This window comes from Serinus canaria, chromosome 1A, assembly GCF_022539315.1.
Source record: "Serinus canaria isolate serCan28SL12 chromosome 1A, serCan2020, whole genome shotgun sequence".
Taxonomy (NCBI): Eukaryota; Metazoa; Chordata; class Aves; order Passeriformes; family Fringillidae; genus Serinus; species Serinus canaria.
This window is the reverse complement of record NC_066314.1, coordinates 24,127,257-24,145,559: the sequence shown is the minus strand read 5'-3', so window position 1 is coordinate 24,145,559 and position 18,303 is coordinate 24,127,257. Positions and strand designations below refer to the sequence as shown.

The 18,303-nt window shown below is 38.0% G+C and overlaps 1 protein-coding gene across 1 annotated transcript in view; it reads left to right on the top strand.

The window, feature by feature from the left end:
- The window catches only part of TES (testin LIM domain protein), a 29,776-nt gene extending 11,681 nt beyond the window's left edge, over positions 1–18,095 (top strand). Inside the window, exons 3-7 of the mRNA XM_009086771.4 lie at positions 7,991–8,243; positions 9,414–9,749; positions 12,813–13,028; positions 13,580–13,738; positions 14,856–18,095. Of these exons, the coding sequence (XP_009085019.2) occupies positions 7,991–8,243; positions 9,414–9,749; positions 12,813–13,028; positions 13,580–13,738; positions 14,856–15,047 (1,156 nt within the window). The 3' untranslated portion in view covers positions 15,048–18,095. The remainder of the gene's footprint in view (positions 1–7,990; positions 8,244–9,413; positions 9,750–12,812; positions 13,029–13,579; positions 13,739–14,855) is intronic.
- The last annotated feature ends 208 nt before the right edge of the window (positions 18,096–18,303 follow it).

Genomic DNA, 18,303 nt, shown 5'->3' with positions numbered 1-18,303 from the left:
AGAAACTTTCTATTTCATTAAGACCTTTCTTGCTTTACTGAAACAAGATGTATATATGTATATCAATGGATTTATGTATCACTGGCCCAGTTAACTCATGATACTGGGCATGTTCTAAGATGTAGCTTAATAATTCTGATTTTTTAGAAAAAATGTCCCTCTCAAAGGGAAAAGCCTGAAAAGAACAGAAAAATACATTTTAATAGTACTAGCACATGCTATCAATGAAATTAATGCATTTAACCAATGCTAACTAGCTAGAGTGAAGGTTGCATTTGCAGAGAATTTAGTTTTGTCTTAAAAGGTAGCCTTTGTATGCCAGCTGTAGTGACATCAGGTACTGATAAGGCCTAGGAGATTTTACATCTTTGCCCAAATATTTGACTGCAGAGGAGACTGTTCAGAAAGTAATCAGGCAAAGGAAAACAAAACACAGCAAAAATGTTGACACATAATCAAGCTATATTCTTATCTGTAATATATAGCTATAGAAACAACTTACAAATAATGACAGATCAAGAAGTGTTTATGCACTAGTAGGTAAACGTGATCATAAGATGAAAGGAATAATTTATAGAAGGACTTTTTCAGCACCCCTGCATCATTGACGGGTTGTGTGTAGAAGTAATAGTAAAATAAAACAGAATTAATGTAAGTAATGCAACAAAAGATAATTTTTAAAAGTGCAACAGTAAATAGTGTTTATCCATTGTTAGATGAGAAATTGTATTACTTTCTACTGAAAGCTCTTTTGTCCATAGTCACCATGGCAGATGGGGAAATTACAAGTGGGGGAGGAAAAAGTCCAGTTAACTTTTTAACTCTCTCTCTCTCTCTTTTTTTTTTTTTTTTTTTTTTTTACCCGATTGCCAATATTGCACCATGTAATTGCTAGGTTATTCTAAAACATGAAATAATTTGGAATAAAAAGAAATAAAATGGCTAAAGTGGTTTATTTACATCATAGTATGATTGCCAGGTTAAAAGGTGTCTGCTTCTATGTGGGTATTTGGGTTTTTTTGCCTGTGTTTTTCTTTATCCATATTGCACTGTCTTCCTGTGGTTAGGGCTCATTGTGCCAGAACAGTCTCTCCTAGAAATGCAGAAGTTTGTGGACAGCAGTGGATTAAAAAGCAAGTAATGAAAAAGATGTAAAAACAGTGACTAATTAGCTAAGATTTAATTTGGAAATTGAGTCCATATAGGATAGACCTGATAAATAATGTGGCTGGAAGTAGTCTGAGAAGCTTCATCTAAGTGTCAGCCAAATGTGGCACATACTTCTGAGACAGTAAAAAAGTTAACAATTGAGAGAATTCAAGAATGGGTTGGAAAATAGCTGTTTCTCCAGCAGAGCTGCTACTGGGGACAGTAAGAGTGTGAATCTGAAGTCTTCATTCAGTTCTGTGTGAATAGTTTTCAAAGGGAAAAATATATTAATATGCATTGCATGACACATGTATTGTTGTAGTCCACCACTTAAGTGGAACACATTGCATCCCAAATATCTGTTTGCTTACTTTTTAGCCTTTAAATCTGAAAATCTGTTTTAAGTAGGAACAAACTGTAGCACAACTGGACAGAATATTGTCTTTATAACATGAATAATCAAAATCTGTTCAAGTTTACCCACTTACTTAATTGCTACTTGTCTGTAAAAGACAAGTGTTGGAGTAAGAATTGTAATTAGAGCAACAGTTACACATTGGCAGAATAATTGGGGGTAGGGATTGACCCTGGTCAGCAGCCAAACACCCATACAGCTGCTCACTCCCTGTCCCAGACATCAGGTTGGGAGACAAAAAAGGAGATATAAAAGTGAGGCGGCTCATGGGTTGAAATTGTCCGTTTAAAAGGTGAAGTAGTGGGTGAGCAAGTGCTGTAAAGGGAATCACTGGCCCGCTCCCACCAGCACACTGATGCCCAGCCAGTCTCCAAGCTGTAACTACTTAAGTCAGAAACCCTGACTTCATCCTCTATTTCCGATTTATGGCTTATCATGATGTTATAGAACATTTAAACCCCACTGACCAATTTGAGTCAGATGTGCCCTTCCCAGCTTCTCTACTTGCTGAGGCGGGGGCAGAGTTCAAAAACGCAAAGCCTTGCCTTTGTGCCAGTAGTACTAGCAAATCCTATCAAGACTGTTTTAGCTAGAAACCCATAGCACAGCTCTGTAAGGGCATTATGAAGACAGTGACCTCCATAGGAGCCAGATGCAGCCCAGCAAGCGGGGCAGCAGCAGCCTGTGCCGGGCGTGGTTCTGCTGCAGGCTGTGCAAGGCTGACACTGCCCTCTCCTGGGGACTGCCGAGGAGCTTCAGCACATCGCACAGCTCTTGGCCTGATACAGGAAAATGCTGTTCCTCGAACAGCCAACGTGTAATTTCTTTTTGTACTTCCATACAAAAGGCCCTCAATTTTTCCTCTGGGGAGTCAGATTGTAAAGTGCACAAAAAAACCCAAGTGTACCTATCGAGTAGCAGGGCTTTACAAGGAGCTACTACACCCTTGCCTTCTTCTCTTTACTGGGAGTATTTGGAATATATCTCTCCTGGGTGGAACATACTGTTTTAAGACATTTGTGCTGTAAATCTTGACACGCTGTATGGGCAGGTTTTATAGGTGCAGAACTATAAATTGAAGCTAGTATAGAAATGGTGGTAAACCAAGCCTCTAGTAAAATTTACTCCTAAATTTTGAAGTTCTGATAGCCTCAGTGTTGTGAGCTGAATACAAAAATGAATAAAATGAGAGATGTGGTCTACAATGGTCATTGAATGGTTAAAAATTGCTTGGTCTATCTTAGTGTGTTAATAGCTTTTGCTTTTAAAATTGTCATCAGAATCATGTTTCTGTCTAAGTGTAAGTGCAGCAGAAGGTGAAGAAGGTCTTTTTAATTTAGGTGTTAGATTTATTTTAGGCTGAAAAACACCCCTCTCACATGTCCAGTGGGTCAGGCTGGATGTAAGAGATTGCTACTCAGTTAGTTACATATTGCTCTTAGGGAATGTATTTCCCACTAGGGGGAACTATGGGACTGGAGTGAGAAGTTGATAAAAACAGGAGAGAAGGTTCTGATTTATCTTGGTTGCATATATACCAGAAAGTGGTTACTGTCCCCTTTGTGACTTCCCAAGATGGTAAAATAAACCTCTGAAAACAAGACTCCTAAGCTTGGGAATGATCTTTTTCATCATGTGGCTTCTCTGCACAGATACAGTATGTGGAAGGCAGGGAGAGCCCTAAGTTGGCTTTATGATTTTCTGATACTACAGCTGGCAGGGAAGCATTGAAACACAGTTCAAAGCAATGGCAATTACTTATAGTTGCAGTAATAGCAAAAAAACATAACAAAAGAAATCATAAAATCAAAGACTTGGATGACAAAGCAAAGTGCCTTCTCAGTGCCTTCTGCATCATTTCATTGATGATGCAAAGCTGGAGGAGTGGCCAATACGCTAGAGTCCTGTGCAGCCCTTCAGGAGGATTTTGATGGGTTGGAGAGATGGGTGCAGGAGATGAAATGCAGCAAAGGGAAATGCAGGGTCCTGGGGAAGAATAAGGCCAGGCACCAGTACAGGAAGGCTGACCTGCTAGAAAGCAGCTCTGTGGAGAAGGACCTGTGGAATACAAACTCTCCCTGAACCAGCAGTATGCCCTGGGGGCCAGTGGTGTCCTGGGGTGCATTCTGCATGTGGTGTGCTGTGTCCTATTCTGTACTCCGTAGTACAAGAGAGACATGGAGCTCCTGGAATGGGTTTGGTGGAGGGCAGCAAAGATGATTAAGGGGCTGGAGCATCTTGGAGCATCTCTCTCAAAAGGAAAGACTGAGGGAGCTGGGCCTATTCAGCCTCAAGAAGTGAGGGGACCTCATCAATGTCTATCAGTATCTCAAGGGAGGGTGGTGTCAGAAGGATGCAGCCACGCTTGGCTTGGTGGTGCTGAGCAATAAGACAAAGGGCAATGGGCAGAAACTGCTGTACAGGAAGTTCCACCTGAATATGAAGAAGAACTTCTGCACTGTGCAGGTGACTGAGCACTGGAGCAGGAGTGGAGTTTCCCTCACTGAGATATTCAGACCATCTGGATTTCTGATCCTGTAATAGGAGGAGGTTAGTCGTTCTACATGGAGGGCACAAGCCTCAGTACTTGCCAGGTGTTTGAGAATTTCTCTATGCTTGCAGCTACTGCCTCCTGTCAGTAGGAGCCAGCATAGAAAGGAACATGAGCCATTTTATTTTTCTCTCCATACATCAAAACGTAGGCAATCAGTAAGTTGGTTTACATTTGATTTTAGAGAAGGAACTGGAAGTCTTTGATCCTTCATGTCAGTAAACATTCAGGACACAGGAATTCATCACTTGAGAGAATGGAATCTCCATATCTTTCTTCCTTCTTCTTTCTAACTACTGAAGACCTGCTAGCAAGGCATTATCTAATAGACCTGTCTTTACAGTGATATGCAACTTTTCATTCCATAGTTTCCTTCTAAGAAAACTTTCCATGGAAGTTTCCGCCCTATCTTCCATGTTTTGAGTGGGAAAAGCTTTTCCAATTGCTGAGGTTGAGTTTGCGGAGTGGGGTGGGGGGGAACAGGACACGGACATTGCTCTGCTTTGATGAGGTCCTGAGAGCCGTGAAGACATAAGCTCGAGTCCCTAACACCTCCTTACTATATACTAGATACTCCAAAATATGCAGTCAAAAAAATTGCCAGCCAGCCTATTCTAAAGAGAAATAATTGGCCATATACCTTCTTCAGAGGGGACAGTGAGTGACTAATGAGCAGGATTGTGCTGTGGCAACTAGTGATAGAAGTTAGGACTAAATTGTGAACAGTACTGTTCAGGAACAGTTATGTATGTAAGTATCAACTGGATATCTTTTAGTGCTGGAAATTATTCAAGAGGAAAGATTATAAATCAGAACAGGATACTTTTTTGCTTTTTTTAGCAGCCGTATGGACATCTTCATGTGGCTGAGATCCAGGGGAGGCATTGGGGAGCATTGGAAATGGCAACAGCCTAGGGGATTTTCCTTTGATTTACTGAGATATGCTGACATCAGTTGTGACTCAGCATTCTCCACATTCTTTCTGTGTTGTTTTGTCCTGTATTCAGAGGCATAATAGCACCCAAGTTCTAATGCCCAGGCCACTATTACACTTGTAACATAGCCCCTGTAACATCTTGCAAACCGTTGGCAAATAATTATTCACTTAATTTTGAATGAGCAAGGAGATTAAACTAAAATGTACACAGTCAAATTCTTAATTTCAGTGGCTTCCTGGTGGGGAAGATTAGTGAGTACCTCGTTATATTCAATGCAAATATAAAGCACAGTAGTTCTGTGCCAGTTTTCACAGTGAGTCCCAGGAAGGACCTAAGGACAAATTGTGTGCTTTCACTTCTTTTCCACTACTTCTTTATGAGGAAAGCAAAAAAAAAATTTCTCACAGATACTGCAGTCAGTGAAACATTAAGCCTTCAAGTGGGACCAAGAATAATAACAGCAGCTGAGTCACAGTGTTCATCTAATGGAAAGTAGAAACAGGGTCTCTAAGCTATTCTGAAGGAATGCTATTAGGAGAAATATATGCAATTTCGTGACATAACATGAGCAAAAATAAGGTGCTCTTGTGGCTTTTCCAGCACACATGAAAGTCTTAGGATGAATTCCACCACAGCTTGTGGAGGGTGGTCTGGTCTCTGCTGTCAGTGCTGCTTTACTGTGGTTGGATGCTGTCGTGGGGGTAGAGTGCCCAGCCTGTGTCGCATGGCAGTTGTGACCGCACAGGCAATGCAGCAGTATGAACTGTTCTTACTGAGGTCTGTCTTGCAAGCAGAGCAGTTCTGAACAGCATGATTGTGCTACAAATGTGTAAGTCTGTGCAGGGAGCCCAAGAATGGCTGGTCTTCACCAGTGTTATTAAATCACATCCTATCAAGATGCAAGTCTAAAACTGGGGGTTACTGTTGCTAAAGATGTAAGTTGTAAATAAAGTGTTTAGTGTCATTGTTTGGATGGACAGGCTACTTCAATTCCAGTGGCATGTGTGCTTTGAAGCATAAAGCTGCATGGTGATCATGATGTAAATCACTAAATCTGCAAAAAGCTAGGTCTGATTCTGTCACCTGGTATTAGATCTCAAAAAAGATATGACTGAGAATTGGTAATAAGGTATAATCACATGCATGCCATAAAAGATGAGCAAAGTGAATATGAATTGCTTTATTAGTATATTAAATAGTCTCTAAGTATTAGCTATATAAAGGACTTGTGTAGACAGATGTTGAAGATCCTGCAGAATTTTATGTTTTGAGTGCTTGAGATGCATAGTAAAGCTTTTAAGCTCAGTGGGAAATGCTAGTTCATGCTTGAATGTTTTGGTAAACTGGGAGATGGCAAAGTGATTAGTGTATAGTAGCTATTCAGGTAAGTATCAGCTTTGAAATTTTGCACGTCTTTCCTGTTGTGGAAATGAGTTGGAAGCTGTCAGACAGTCTACATCTCAATTAGTGATCTCTTTAGGTATTTGTGTTGGAAAGTGAAGTCACTTCTGCTTAACATTCTTATTTTGAATAAGTGGCTCATTTTAGAGTTTAGGTATTTTTGTTTGGAATGGGCTTTAAAACTGAAATTACCACAATGTATGTTTCTGTGTAACCAAATGACCAGTGCAGCATCCACCACACATTAAAATGTTAGTACCCTACATCCTAAACTTGTGTCCATACAGAAAGCATGTGTTTGGGGCTGGCTGACTGTCACTTCAGGTTGCCAATTAAAGGTCCTACTTCCTTTCCCATTAACTCAGGGACTTGCTGTAGTCATGGCATATTCTTGTTGTGTTCCTGTGACATATCTTATGGTACCTAAATTGCCTTCAAGACTGTCTAAAGCAAGATGCAGAACAATGTTAGAGTTTGATGAGTTTTGGCAGGCAGGGTTCAGAAGCATTTTATAGCTAAAGTTTATGCTGTTTGTTGCATGAAGGATAAATAACGAGGTAAAACACTGCTCATTCCTCTTCAAACCCCAGAGATCCAGAAGGTTGATATGTTTTCTTAGTCTGTAACAAGAACCTTCAGTTAACATCTAGTTTCTCTGATTTCTGGCTGACTGCTTTGTGCAGAAATTCTGGAGACGCTGTTAATAAATAATGAATTAGCTTGTCTAATCCTAGGTTCTGTTTATTATATGTGAATTGTTTAATTATGCTTAAGGTAACAAATTACTTTCTAATATTCGTTAGCCAAAGCAGTTGAAATACGTTGTATATGAAAGAATATAATTTATATCCAAGGAAGTAGATCTGCTTCTACCTTTTAAGGCTGTTTTCTGTGAAAAGTCTCTCTACAGCATGTGCCAGAGTACCTCTGACTTGGTTCAGAGCTGCTTTGAAAAGCTTTATCCATATAAGCCTTTAACTTTTCTTTCATCTTCTCTTTAAATCCTGTGCTTTGAACAGAACTTGGTGCAATTATGCTTTTCATATGTCTGTATGCATTGTCTTCCTTTCTTGGAAATGCTTGTTTCCAGGCAATAGCAACCTGTTGATAACCAAATATCATGCATACAGTGAAATACATATGAAGAAATTAGTAGAGTGTGTGTAATTTTGAATGTTTGAAGAGCAGCTGAAAAACTAAAATCCCAAGCAAATGATTGCTGGGGAAATCATGTTGATGCATTAAGTTATCTTATAATAAATCTGGTAGGTGACTGATAATGGATATGTATGTGTTTGATCAGTACTGAGATGTAACTGAAGAAATGTCATGGCTTCGTATTAAAAATGCATTAGTGTAGTTGAGTGATAGCTGATAACAGTATCTGCAAATAAACAATGTAAATAATACAACAGGACACATAAAGGAGGTGTTTGACATATTGCACTGAAAACAAAGGTTTGGGTTCCTGGTGATGTTACTACATGACCTGATGATGTGAGATTGTAATTTTGTTGCTGTTTCCATGAATTTCAGGAAAATATGCCGCAACTGCAAATGTGGCCAGGAGGAGCATGATATCCCTTCAAGCAGTGAGGAAGATAGGAAAGTGGGTAAACTCTTTGAAGATACAAAATACACAACTCTCATTGCAAAGCTGAAGAATGATGGCAATCCCTTGTATAAACGCAATGTAATGATAATGACCAGCCCAGTGCCAGCCAAGAAGAACATAACCATCGATACTGTGACTTATGAGTGGGCTCCTCCTGTTCAGAATCAGACCCTTGTAAGTCCAACTCACATTTTTTCATGTTCTAGTCAAGAGTTGGTGGGAGATAAAGTAGTAGAGCTTACTGGAAGGATAGCTTTGCCTCTTCCTTTCTTACTCCTCAAAACTGGAAATATGGTGCCTGTTTAATGAGTCATGCATCTGTCATCTTGCTTTATGGTTGTTTGTCTATAGAAATTCTTAAAAACCTGGGGAGGTGAGGTCATTTTTAATACATAGGATTAAGAGTTATCTACTAAGTCCCTGGAGTCCAGGTTCTGTAACCTGCTCTCTTTTTGGGTTTTTTTCTTTTCTTTTTTCTTTTTTGTTTTCATTTTTTTCTTTGTTTTTCTTTTTTTAATAAAGTTGAAACGTTTGCACAGGGAGTGTAGGCTTAAAGGAAAAAAAAAGCCAATATGCAACACCACATCAATTTATATCATTGTTTAAAGTTAAGGGGAACACTTAGTCTTTCTTATAGCTTTTACTGTATATGGCAAGAACAAGGTCAGTGTTGACATCTAAAAGAGCAGCTCTCTTCCAGTGTATTTTCAGCTGAAGTAGATGAGATGGTAGATAGCCTTCTGAGGATCTTGCTTCACTTTTCAACTTTGATTACTAATTTATTGTACCAAAATGTTGTGCAATCCATGCCAGAATGACATTATCTCAAATTATTCCTTTTCATTGAATTAATCAAACCTTGTGCATCTAAGACTTACTTAACATTCAGTTAGCAATTTGATTTTTAGCCTTGTAATTTCTTTATTTAAACTAGGGCTTTTTTTTCCCCCTTAATTTAGCTAGAGTTATTTCTTCAATGGGCTGTGTGCCCCAAGCAGATTCTTTCAGTTTCTACTTTTCTAAGAGTACACTCATGATCAGTATTCATAGATAGAGACAAGGTGCTGAGTAAATGTTATTTATTAAGAGAAGTAATAACTCTTTTTGTATGTTGTAAAAGGCTTAAAAAGGAGTCTTTCTCTTACTCTGGGAAAAAGCCAATTAATGCATCTGCTGTATTTTATCTCCATTACTTTTTCAGGAGCTTAATGTTTATGGAAAAAACCTTGTTTTTGACAAATTTGACTGTCACTAAAAACAGTAGAGATTAGTTTAGTTATGTTTGCTTATGAGAATGGGTGTGCAGTTGAAGTGCCATCTGATGTGTGATTCTTGCTGATTCAGGCTAAGCAGTACATGCAGATGTTACCCAAGGAGAAGCAGCCTGTGGCTGGCTCGGAAGGCGCACAGTACAGGAAGAAGCAGTTGGCAAAGCAGCTGCCTGCTCACGATCAGGACCCTTCAAAGTGCCACGAGCTTTCCCCCAGTGAAGTGAGGCATATGGAACAATTCGTGAAGAAGTACAAAAGAGAGGCACTTGGTGTAGGAGATGTCAAGCTCCCTGGTGATGCCGAAGTGAGAGCTCCTGATGTGAATAACTTGAAAAATGGTGGTGGCAGAGGTACCTCATCTGCTGTTGGAGCAATGGAGAAGTTCCCAAATCAGAAAGCATCTCAATATGTAAGTATAAGAAGGGAAAGGTAAAGCAAGAAGGTATATTGTCATCTGAGTCCTCTATTTGGTCATTTTAGCCCAATTAAATTGTTTGTTAATTTGGAATTGAAAAAAGCTGGGGAGGGAAAGAAGAAACTGGAAAATGTTGTGAATGTCTGCATAGAGCCGTGGTTTCTGACAGTATTTAATTCATTGCTGCAAATAACTTCCTAGGTGACACTTTCATTTTCAGTGCAAAAACATGTTAGCTTGGAGATAGTGTATTAGGGTGGCTTTTACAGAATAATAATCAAAGAGTTTGTGTCATCTTAGGGACTAATTGTTACATTCTTCTCCTCTTGAAGAGTTAGTTTAATTTTAGAAGCTTGTTTTTTCCTCTTTTTTTGGAAGAGCACTGAAATTACCCACTTGAAAAATTGTGTTTTAAGTGAAATTAAATTAAGGAATAATAAAGTAACATGTCTCCATCTTGTGTCCAACAAGTTGAACCATACAATGGCTTTTTTGACTAGCCTTCTTTTCATATTCAGCTCCATTTCTTATCAATTTTTTTCCTTTGGCATCTGATTTCTCCTTGTAATAGCTCAACAAAAAACAAAGTATATAAAACTACCCAGTTTTCATTGATATTTCAAAAATTATATTCTTAATCAAGTATTTCTGACATGACTACTGCTGTGCATATCTCAGCTACCAATTAGAAATTCAAAATAGGGGTAGGATTAGTGAAGGAACATTAAATCAGTTTAGTGGAGGTACACATTACTTAGGAGTGCCAAAAGCTCTACTATAAGGTGATTTCTAGAAATGTTGCTATTGTGTGTATGAATCCTTAAAAATGTTGGTCTGCAGGTTGCTTACAGAAAATTAATGTACAAGTTCTAGATGGAGAAAAAGGTTTGTTTAACATTGGTTGTAGAATGTGACTTTTGGTATTATTGGGGGTTGTGATGTGTTTTTTGTTGTTTGTTTCTGAACTGACAGTAAGTATGACTAATGGTGTGAAATATAAAACCAGCAGTTATTTGCCTTTTTTTTTTTTTTTTTTTTTTTTTTTTTGTAACTGTCTTGTTATGGAGAAATCTTGCATTGCACCCTGCTGACCAACTGTCTTGGACTATAAGTCAATAGCAGGAGGCACTCTGTCCTCATGAGTAATTGTATCAGAAGGTGCTTTGTTTTTTACATTACAGCTGTTTATCACTTCCAAACTTTTCTTACTCCAGTACCTGAGTATTCTTCCTTCAGTTTAAGCCAAGCATATATTATCACTGTGGGCTGTGATTTAGAAAGAGGCTTGTAGGTTCTTAATAGCATATGTGAATATTTGGGTTTCTTATCTGTTGTTAGGTACTGACTTTACACTGGGTTAAATAATCAGGATGTAGATATGTTATTTTTAAGTGTTCTGGTGGGGGGGATGTCTTACTTTTGCAATGAGACTTAGTTTCAGCTGTATGATTTAGCATTATCTCAACTGCTTTTTAACAGTTCAGCATAAATTGATACAGAAGAGCTCTTAAATACTTAGCAGGAGAATGCCATCCATGTCCACACTTTTTTTATTGGTTCTGCATTTTTGCTCATCAGATATTCTTGTACGTTGTTTTTCAGACTGAGTTTGAAAGCTGTATTCCTGTAGCTGTGGTAAAAAGAATCTCTTGAAAAATTAGTTTTCATTCTAGGAATAGACTTCACTTCTTTGAAACCTGATTAAAAAAAAAAAAAAAAGCAAACCAAACAACACTCACACACAACCAGGTCACTATTAATGTAAATATACCTATAGTAATTGTCCCTGTGTTTACAAATACAAAGCTTTTTCACCATGACTGAAAGCTGAATTAAAGAAGAATATGTGCTTAGCATATTTTCATTTTGTAAAGAAGGAAATTTCTGTGTACCTTTTAACCACCAAAACCAGAGTTGTTGTAAATGGTAGGCAGGTGAATCACATTGCCTAGACTTGGGTCTAGGCAGCTACTTAACCTTTCAGTGGGCTTCTCTTGGAGTATGAGGTCTAAAGTAGAAAGGTCAGAAACCTTTATATACATGTATATTTGAACTTGCCCTTTCATTAATTTCTCTGCATTCTGCTTCTGTTCCAAGTTGTTCTCCTTTTGGTGGCTTTCTCTCTATCTTTTGAAATTGTCAGGCATCTGGGATCTGATCAATATGCCTTGTAGCTGAGGCATATTTTATTTTTATATGCACACACAAAGCCATTTGTGGCTGATGTGAGTCATAGAGGAAAACCTTCCCAGGATGTTCAGCCCAGTCCACAGACCAGCTGGACTGCAGGAAATGCCAAACTGATGATTGAACTGTAGATAAAAAAAATTTTGCTTCAGTAACATAATTCATCTGTGTTTTTTACTTGATGGCACAGCCCTCTCTGTAGGCAGGTATAGGGCAGAAGACTGATTGTGGAGTCTCTGGAACTATTTGTAGTGTAGCTGTGTATGCTTTGTAGTTTATCCATAGTCACTCTCTTGTCCTAAAATCATTAATCACAGACTGTTGGACAGCAGCCACAAGTGACAAGTGTCCCTAGAACACAGCTTTAAACAGAATCAGTTTGAAATATTCACTAATTTTTTATTTTCCCCACCAGTGATGCAGATATGGCTTGGTCTTCTCATGACCTATAAGTACAGCAATTTCCTTGTCATGCATTCTAGTCATAGTTGGTTGGCTTGGATGGAGGATCATTATTCTGTCCTTTTCCTAAGCATGTAAGGTTTACAGAGCATAACATGAACTTTAATTGCCTGTTGTTTTCTTTAAACACTGGACTGCAACTGCAGAATGTGAATACAGCAAAGTACAGCAATCCTTTTAAAGAGCACTAATGCTATGACAGTGGAATGTGCATCATCTTGAATGGCTTAGTTAAACCTAAACTATGGTACAGGTATATCCTGAACCACTGCTATCTGCTTGTGGGATTAAACTAATGCTTTCATTTCAGTCTGGAAAGATGGAATTTATTAAATATATCAATAGTATGTAATTTTTATAAATTTAGCTCTCAAAGACATCATTAATTTAGTTATAATCTCTTTCCAGTCCTGCTATCACTGCAAAATGAACATGAAGGAAGGTGACCCAGCTGTCTATGCAGAACGTGCTGGATATGACAAATTGTGGCATCCAGGTTGTTTCGTCTGTTGCACCTGCGGTGAACTTCTAGTGGACATGATCTATTTCTGGAAGAATGGTAACCTGTATTGTGGAAGACATTATTGTGATAGTGAAAGACCCCGCTGTGCTGGATGTGATGAGGTGAGAAATATCCTAGTCCATTCTTCTAGCAGAGTTATCAGGGGAACAAACAAAAGTTTGTTCCCCTGATAAGTGCTTAGGACTTTTAATAAAATGTTTCAGTGGAGGAAGATGATATTCCTTCACCAGTACAGTTGGTATTTTAGTTGCAAAGAACTGAAACCAGTATGGACACTGCACATTGAAGAAAACCCATAGTTTGCTTTGGATCTTTGGATTTGGTGGTGATTTTGCACCATCTATAGGGACATAGGATGTGATATGTGAGGGCAAATTCTTCCAAAAAGTCACACTTAGGCAGTTGTTTCCTTATCAGGAACACTAGGGGCCAAACTGACCCTGGGCAGCAACAGGGAACAGCCCTCCTGGGGCCTCTGGCATCTGTGAGCTCTTGGGAGCAGCATGGAGGCTTTTGGGAAACAAAACAGTGGTGGAACCACTGGGAGTTCCTTGCAAATCACAAAACATCCAGAGGCTAAGTTTATTAAAAGGTACACTGTTCAAATGAATGTGCTTGTTTACTTGTACCCTTGTTTGTATCTTCCTCACAGCTAATATTCAGCAATGAATATACTCTAGCAGAAGGGCAAAACTGGCATCTGAAACACTTCTGCTGTTTTGACTGTGATTGTGTTCTGGCTGGGATAACCTATATAACAGTGAATGACAAGCCAGTCTGCAAATCCTGCTACATGAAGAACCATGCTGTGGTAAGGTCCTTGCAGATGTCTTGGTGTTGTGAAGGAAAGGAACATAAGTCTGTGGAGCTTCAAACTCTTACTTTTTCTCAGTCTGGGAGTATGTGAAGAGTATAAATGGAATATTTAGGCTTGAGTCAGTCATATTCTTCCCCTTCAGGAAAAAGAAACCAAAACCCACAACTTCAGGCAGGCAAGTGTTTTGTGACTTCATAAACTTGAACAAAAGCTGCTGCTAGGGAGAAGGTGTTGGAAAAACACCTTGAACTTAGCCAGTGGTGAAGCAGGATTTGGTAACAGAAGAAGTAATATAGATGAAGATGAGTGATGCTGCTAAATGTTTACTTCTCATCAGTTGTAGTTCACTGAGCCTGGTGGTAATCAACTTCAGCTGCTGCTAAAGGCCTGTACTTAAATACTGCAATCTAGGTACTTTTGTTTCGTTTATTTCTACCTACACGTGTTAAAAAGGAGAGTGATTGACAGGATAAAGCTAGAAGTTTGCAAAAGAAGGGTAGTTCTCAATTCGTGGTTATGCTGGAAACTATTCTGAGATAATGGTCCATTCTTATCTATAAGTAGGCTAGCCACTAGTTGGGGGCTCAGTCTGATGTGCACCTAGGTGATTTATATAGTGAATGAAGAAAAAATTTGGTCATCTCTAGTTGGCAGTTTAAATTATAATTTGTGAACAACCAGATTTTAAGATAAATTGCATTCAAGGCTTTCTAATAACTCTTCATTATTTGGCATAACCTGTCAATGCACAGGAAGATTTGTAGCTAATCTCTTCACATATTTAGGTTACTATATGAAGATCTGTGCCATTTGACATAAAAGGTTTTTATGATTATTTGGGTAGTGGGAAATCCTAACCATCATAACTGTCTAAGCTTAGTCCCAGCAGCAAATAACTTGCCTGTTCATTTTATTATTCTGTGCCCTCAGCTGAATTCTAATCAAAACACTTTGAAAGTAAAGAAAAAAAATCAAAAGCTGGAGACTTTTATTAAAGGCTTCTTTTAACACCTGTCTCTTTCCTCCAAAAACATTTATAAGTTCCAGGTTTTATTTCACTTGAAGAGAGCATATGTGTGCTTAGTTTCAGTGTTGTTTTATTTCTCACCAGACCTGCCAAGGCTGTCACAATGCCATAGATCCCGAGGTTCAGCGTGTAACCTACAACAACTACAACTGGCATGCTAAGCGGGAATGCTTCTTGTGCTCCTGTTGCAGCAAGTGTCTCATTGGCCAGAAGTTCATATCTGTGGAAGGGATGCTTTTCTGCTCAGTGGGATGTAAGGAAAAGATGATGTCCTAAAAGAAGACATGCACAAAACTAATCAAGTATTGCTGTGTTCCAAAGGCTCTTGCATTTCTACTGTAAAATATATAGTGTCAGGGCATTTAAAATTATTGAAAGTATTAAATAGCATTTCCCAAAGATTTTTTTTAAATGTCTGAAGCTTCCTATTTAATCCTCATTTCTTAGCTATAATAATATTTTCTCTTTTGGAATACTGTTTCTGTGTCTTACTTCAAATTACTTCATAGCACAGAAAAGTAAGAAAAAATGTGTTACAAACTCTGTACATTCTAAGGGAGCTCTTCACTGTGAAGAATCTTTCTGCTGTATCTTGTCTAATGGAACAAGAAAATGTGAAAATGCTCCAATTTATCTTGTTTTGTATGATAAATGTAACACTTCCACCTCTGGTTTCACTAATTTATCATTTTTATAGTTTTTCTGCTTTCATCAAGCACTTTAGACAAAATGATCAGTTTTACTGCCATGTGCAGATTTGTTTTCCTGACTTCAAGTATGCAGGGAGAATGACACTTAAAAATTTTGCCTTTAATAATTTCTTTGGTTTTGACACATGGGTTCTTGGGGAATAGTGACTTCTCATGTCTAGTTTTGAAAGTAACTCCACCAGTAGAAAAATGTTGCCTCATGTTTCTTTTTTGCAACTGTTCATGCCTGGAAAAGCTTTAATTTTACAGATACTAAAGTTATGTTATAGATTGGGCATGGGGTGTGTTGGTGTTAAAAAATAAGAGCAGGTCTTGCTTAGATTAAACAAAAAATGGCCAGAAGTAGTGGGTGTCACTTTTAGCCTTTCAGAACTGGCTTCTGTTTTATATCATGAATGTTCCTTTCCTAAGCTGTGCCTTCTATCAAGAGGATGTGGCACATAGTACTGTATGCATTTCCAAGAATGTATTTCTGCAAATGGATCCTGCTTTTGATTTCTAAGTTCTAACCAAAGCATGAAGAAGTCTTTCCCAGAAAACTTCCAGTATTTGAGTGAAAAAATTCACAGCTGTGTGTTAGCTTTGCTTACTAGATAAACCAAATGTGTAGCTCATTCTTTTATTTAATAATTCTAGCCCTACAGTGAAGCTTCTTAGATATCTCTGTGCCAAACACTGAATGGGGAGTCTTTGGCCTAAAAAAATAATAAAATAATTAATTTTTAAAGAAAGTCTATGCAAGTCTTAAGTTCAGTTCTTGTCAGTTTTATGGTGATTGTATTGTAACACCTATAAATAAAATTAGTGGTTTTCACTTTAAATTGTCTACTAATTCTGTTCTTGTTTAGTCCCCTTCAGAGGAGGCGAGGAGGAAGGGAAATGTTCCCTTACTTTAGCTTGGACATTATTTCCTAAAAACTGAAGACTTGTATTATTGTACAGTAGTTACTATCTTGTGTAACATTGTTATTGTGCAGAATAGTAGGTCTAGTTCCAACAAATACACAACTTCAGAACTTAGTGTTATTTTTTGTTCACATAAACTATTTTGGGACTTTGGATGGGAAGTTTTGAATTCATACAAGTGAGGTAATGTGTTGAGAAAATGTGTGCATTGTGATCCTTTGGGTCCTGTGTAAATAAGACCCACTGAGATACATTGGGATTTTTATATGTTGTCTTAAGTTGTAAACTTTACATCCATGTTCTTGAAGCCTGTACAGCTTTTCTCAGAGATCCTCAGGAATTTCAAAAAGTATATGTATTTTAGCTTATATCAATAACCTGTATTGTTGCCAGATTGGCAGGTTTAAACCAAGAATGTCTCAGTAAGATAAGGTTTTTCCATGTAAGTGCTACTTAACCTGCACTAGGTTATGTACTTAAACCTGTACAGGAAATGCTGTGAGAATGGTGTCTGGGGGAGGGATAAGGTCTTATTTAATGAATATCCATAAGGTACTTAATAGTGACTGGTTTTATGTGTCTTGAGTACATCTGTCCTCAGCCACTCACTAACATCTCTTCTAAAAGATACAGCTGACTTTTATGAAGAACAATGGAAAGATCTTTGCACCTTTCTTTGCCCTTCCCTTGCCACACTAACAGCTTTGTCATTAGTGTGATTACTTGAACTGATAGCAGTCATACTTTTCACTTTAAATCTTGTTTTGAACAGTTTTGTTTATTAAAATTTATTACTGTATAACCTTCATTTACAAAGCTGAGCTGGAAATACTCAGGAGTTACTTATTCCATCAAGACACAATTGCTAAGGAAATTTATGTCAAACCAAACAATTTCAATAGTCCATCAACTAGGACTAACTTTTTCCAGGCCTCTTCTGAAGCATGTTGTCTTGCTGGTTTTAGCTGGGACTCTTCTTGAGTATCTTCTCTTGCCTGCTTGATCCCTCTGGCTCTCCTCCCTGGAACCTGATGCATCTGGGTGTTTCTTCTATGGGGTATCCAAAGGTTAATTCCAGTTCATGCAGTAGCTGGAAAGGATCATATCTTAAGAACGTCAGGTGTGTAACATACAGGTGATACGGAGAGTAGAGATACTGCTGTGTGATTTCACAATAGGTCACAGATGATTAGGAGTGCTGAGCTCTTCTTGTAATGAGCTAGGAAGGAATTTATGTTCCTGCAGATAATGCTTTTTTGTGTTAGCTGAAAGATGTGTCAACATACTGGAGCTCAAAAACAAGATTAGGGGATTTCATTCTGTCACTGTCATAATAAAAATATTGGCAGTAAAGTGTTGGGATTTTTTCTCTTGCATTTTTTAGCTATTTTATTAGAAGTCCCTTTGGGCCTATTTATCTTAATAAGCTAAGAATAGAAGCTGGAAGCTTTTGCATACTTCAGTAATAAAAATATATACTTTCCAGATGAAATTTTGACCTCTTTTGAATGTTGAAGTTCTTTGTTGAAGATTAGAACTTTGTTGGTATAAGGTCATAAGCAGTCATTTTAACAGCTCAATCTTTTTATTTAAGGAAGAGATACTCTGTGGATCTGTAAAACTGAGGCTAGCAAAAGCTTTGCAAAAACTTTGAAAGAACAAAGCTAAGGAAATGCATCTTTGAATTAGTAACATATTTGTACATGGTAGGAATAATCTTTTACTGACATTTGGATTAGATTTCAAACTTAGTATGTTTATACATATGCTAGAAATAAAAGGAAAACATATTTTAATCAGCTCTTATATGTATTTTTTACCTCTGGAAATCTAAAGTTTATGTACTTTAGGACATGCTAAAGAGCAATCAACAACTTCCCATTAGCTTCCAGAATCAGGTTTTGAATCTGAACAGA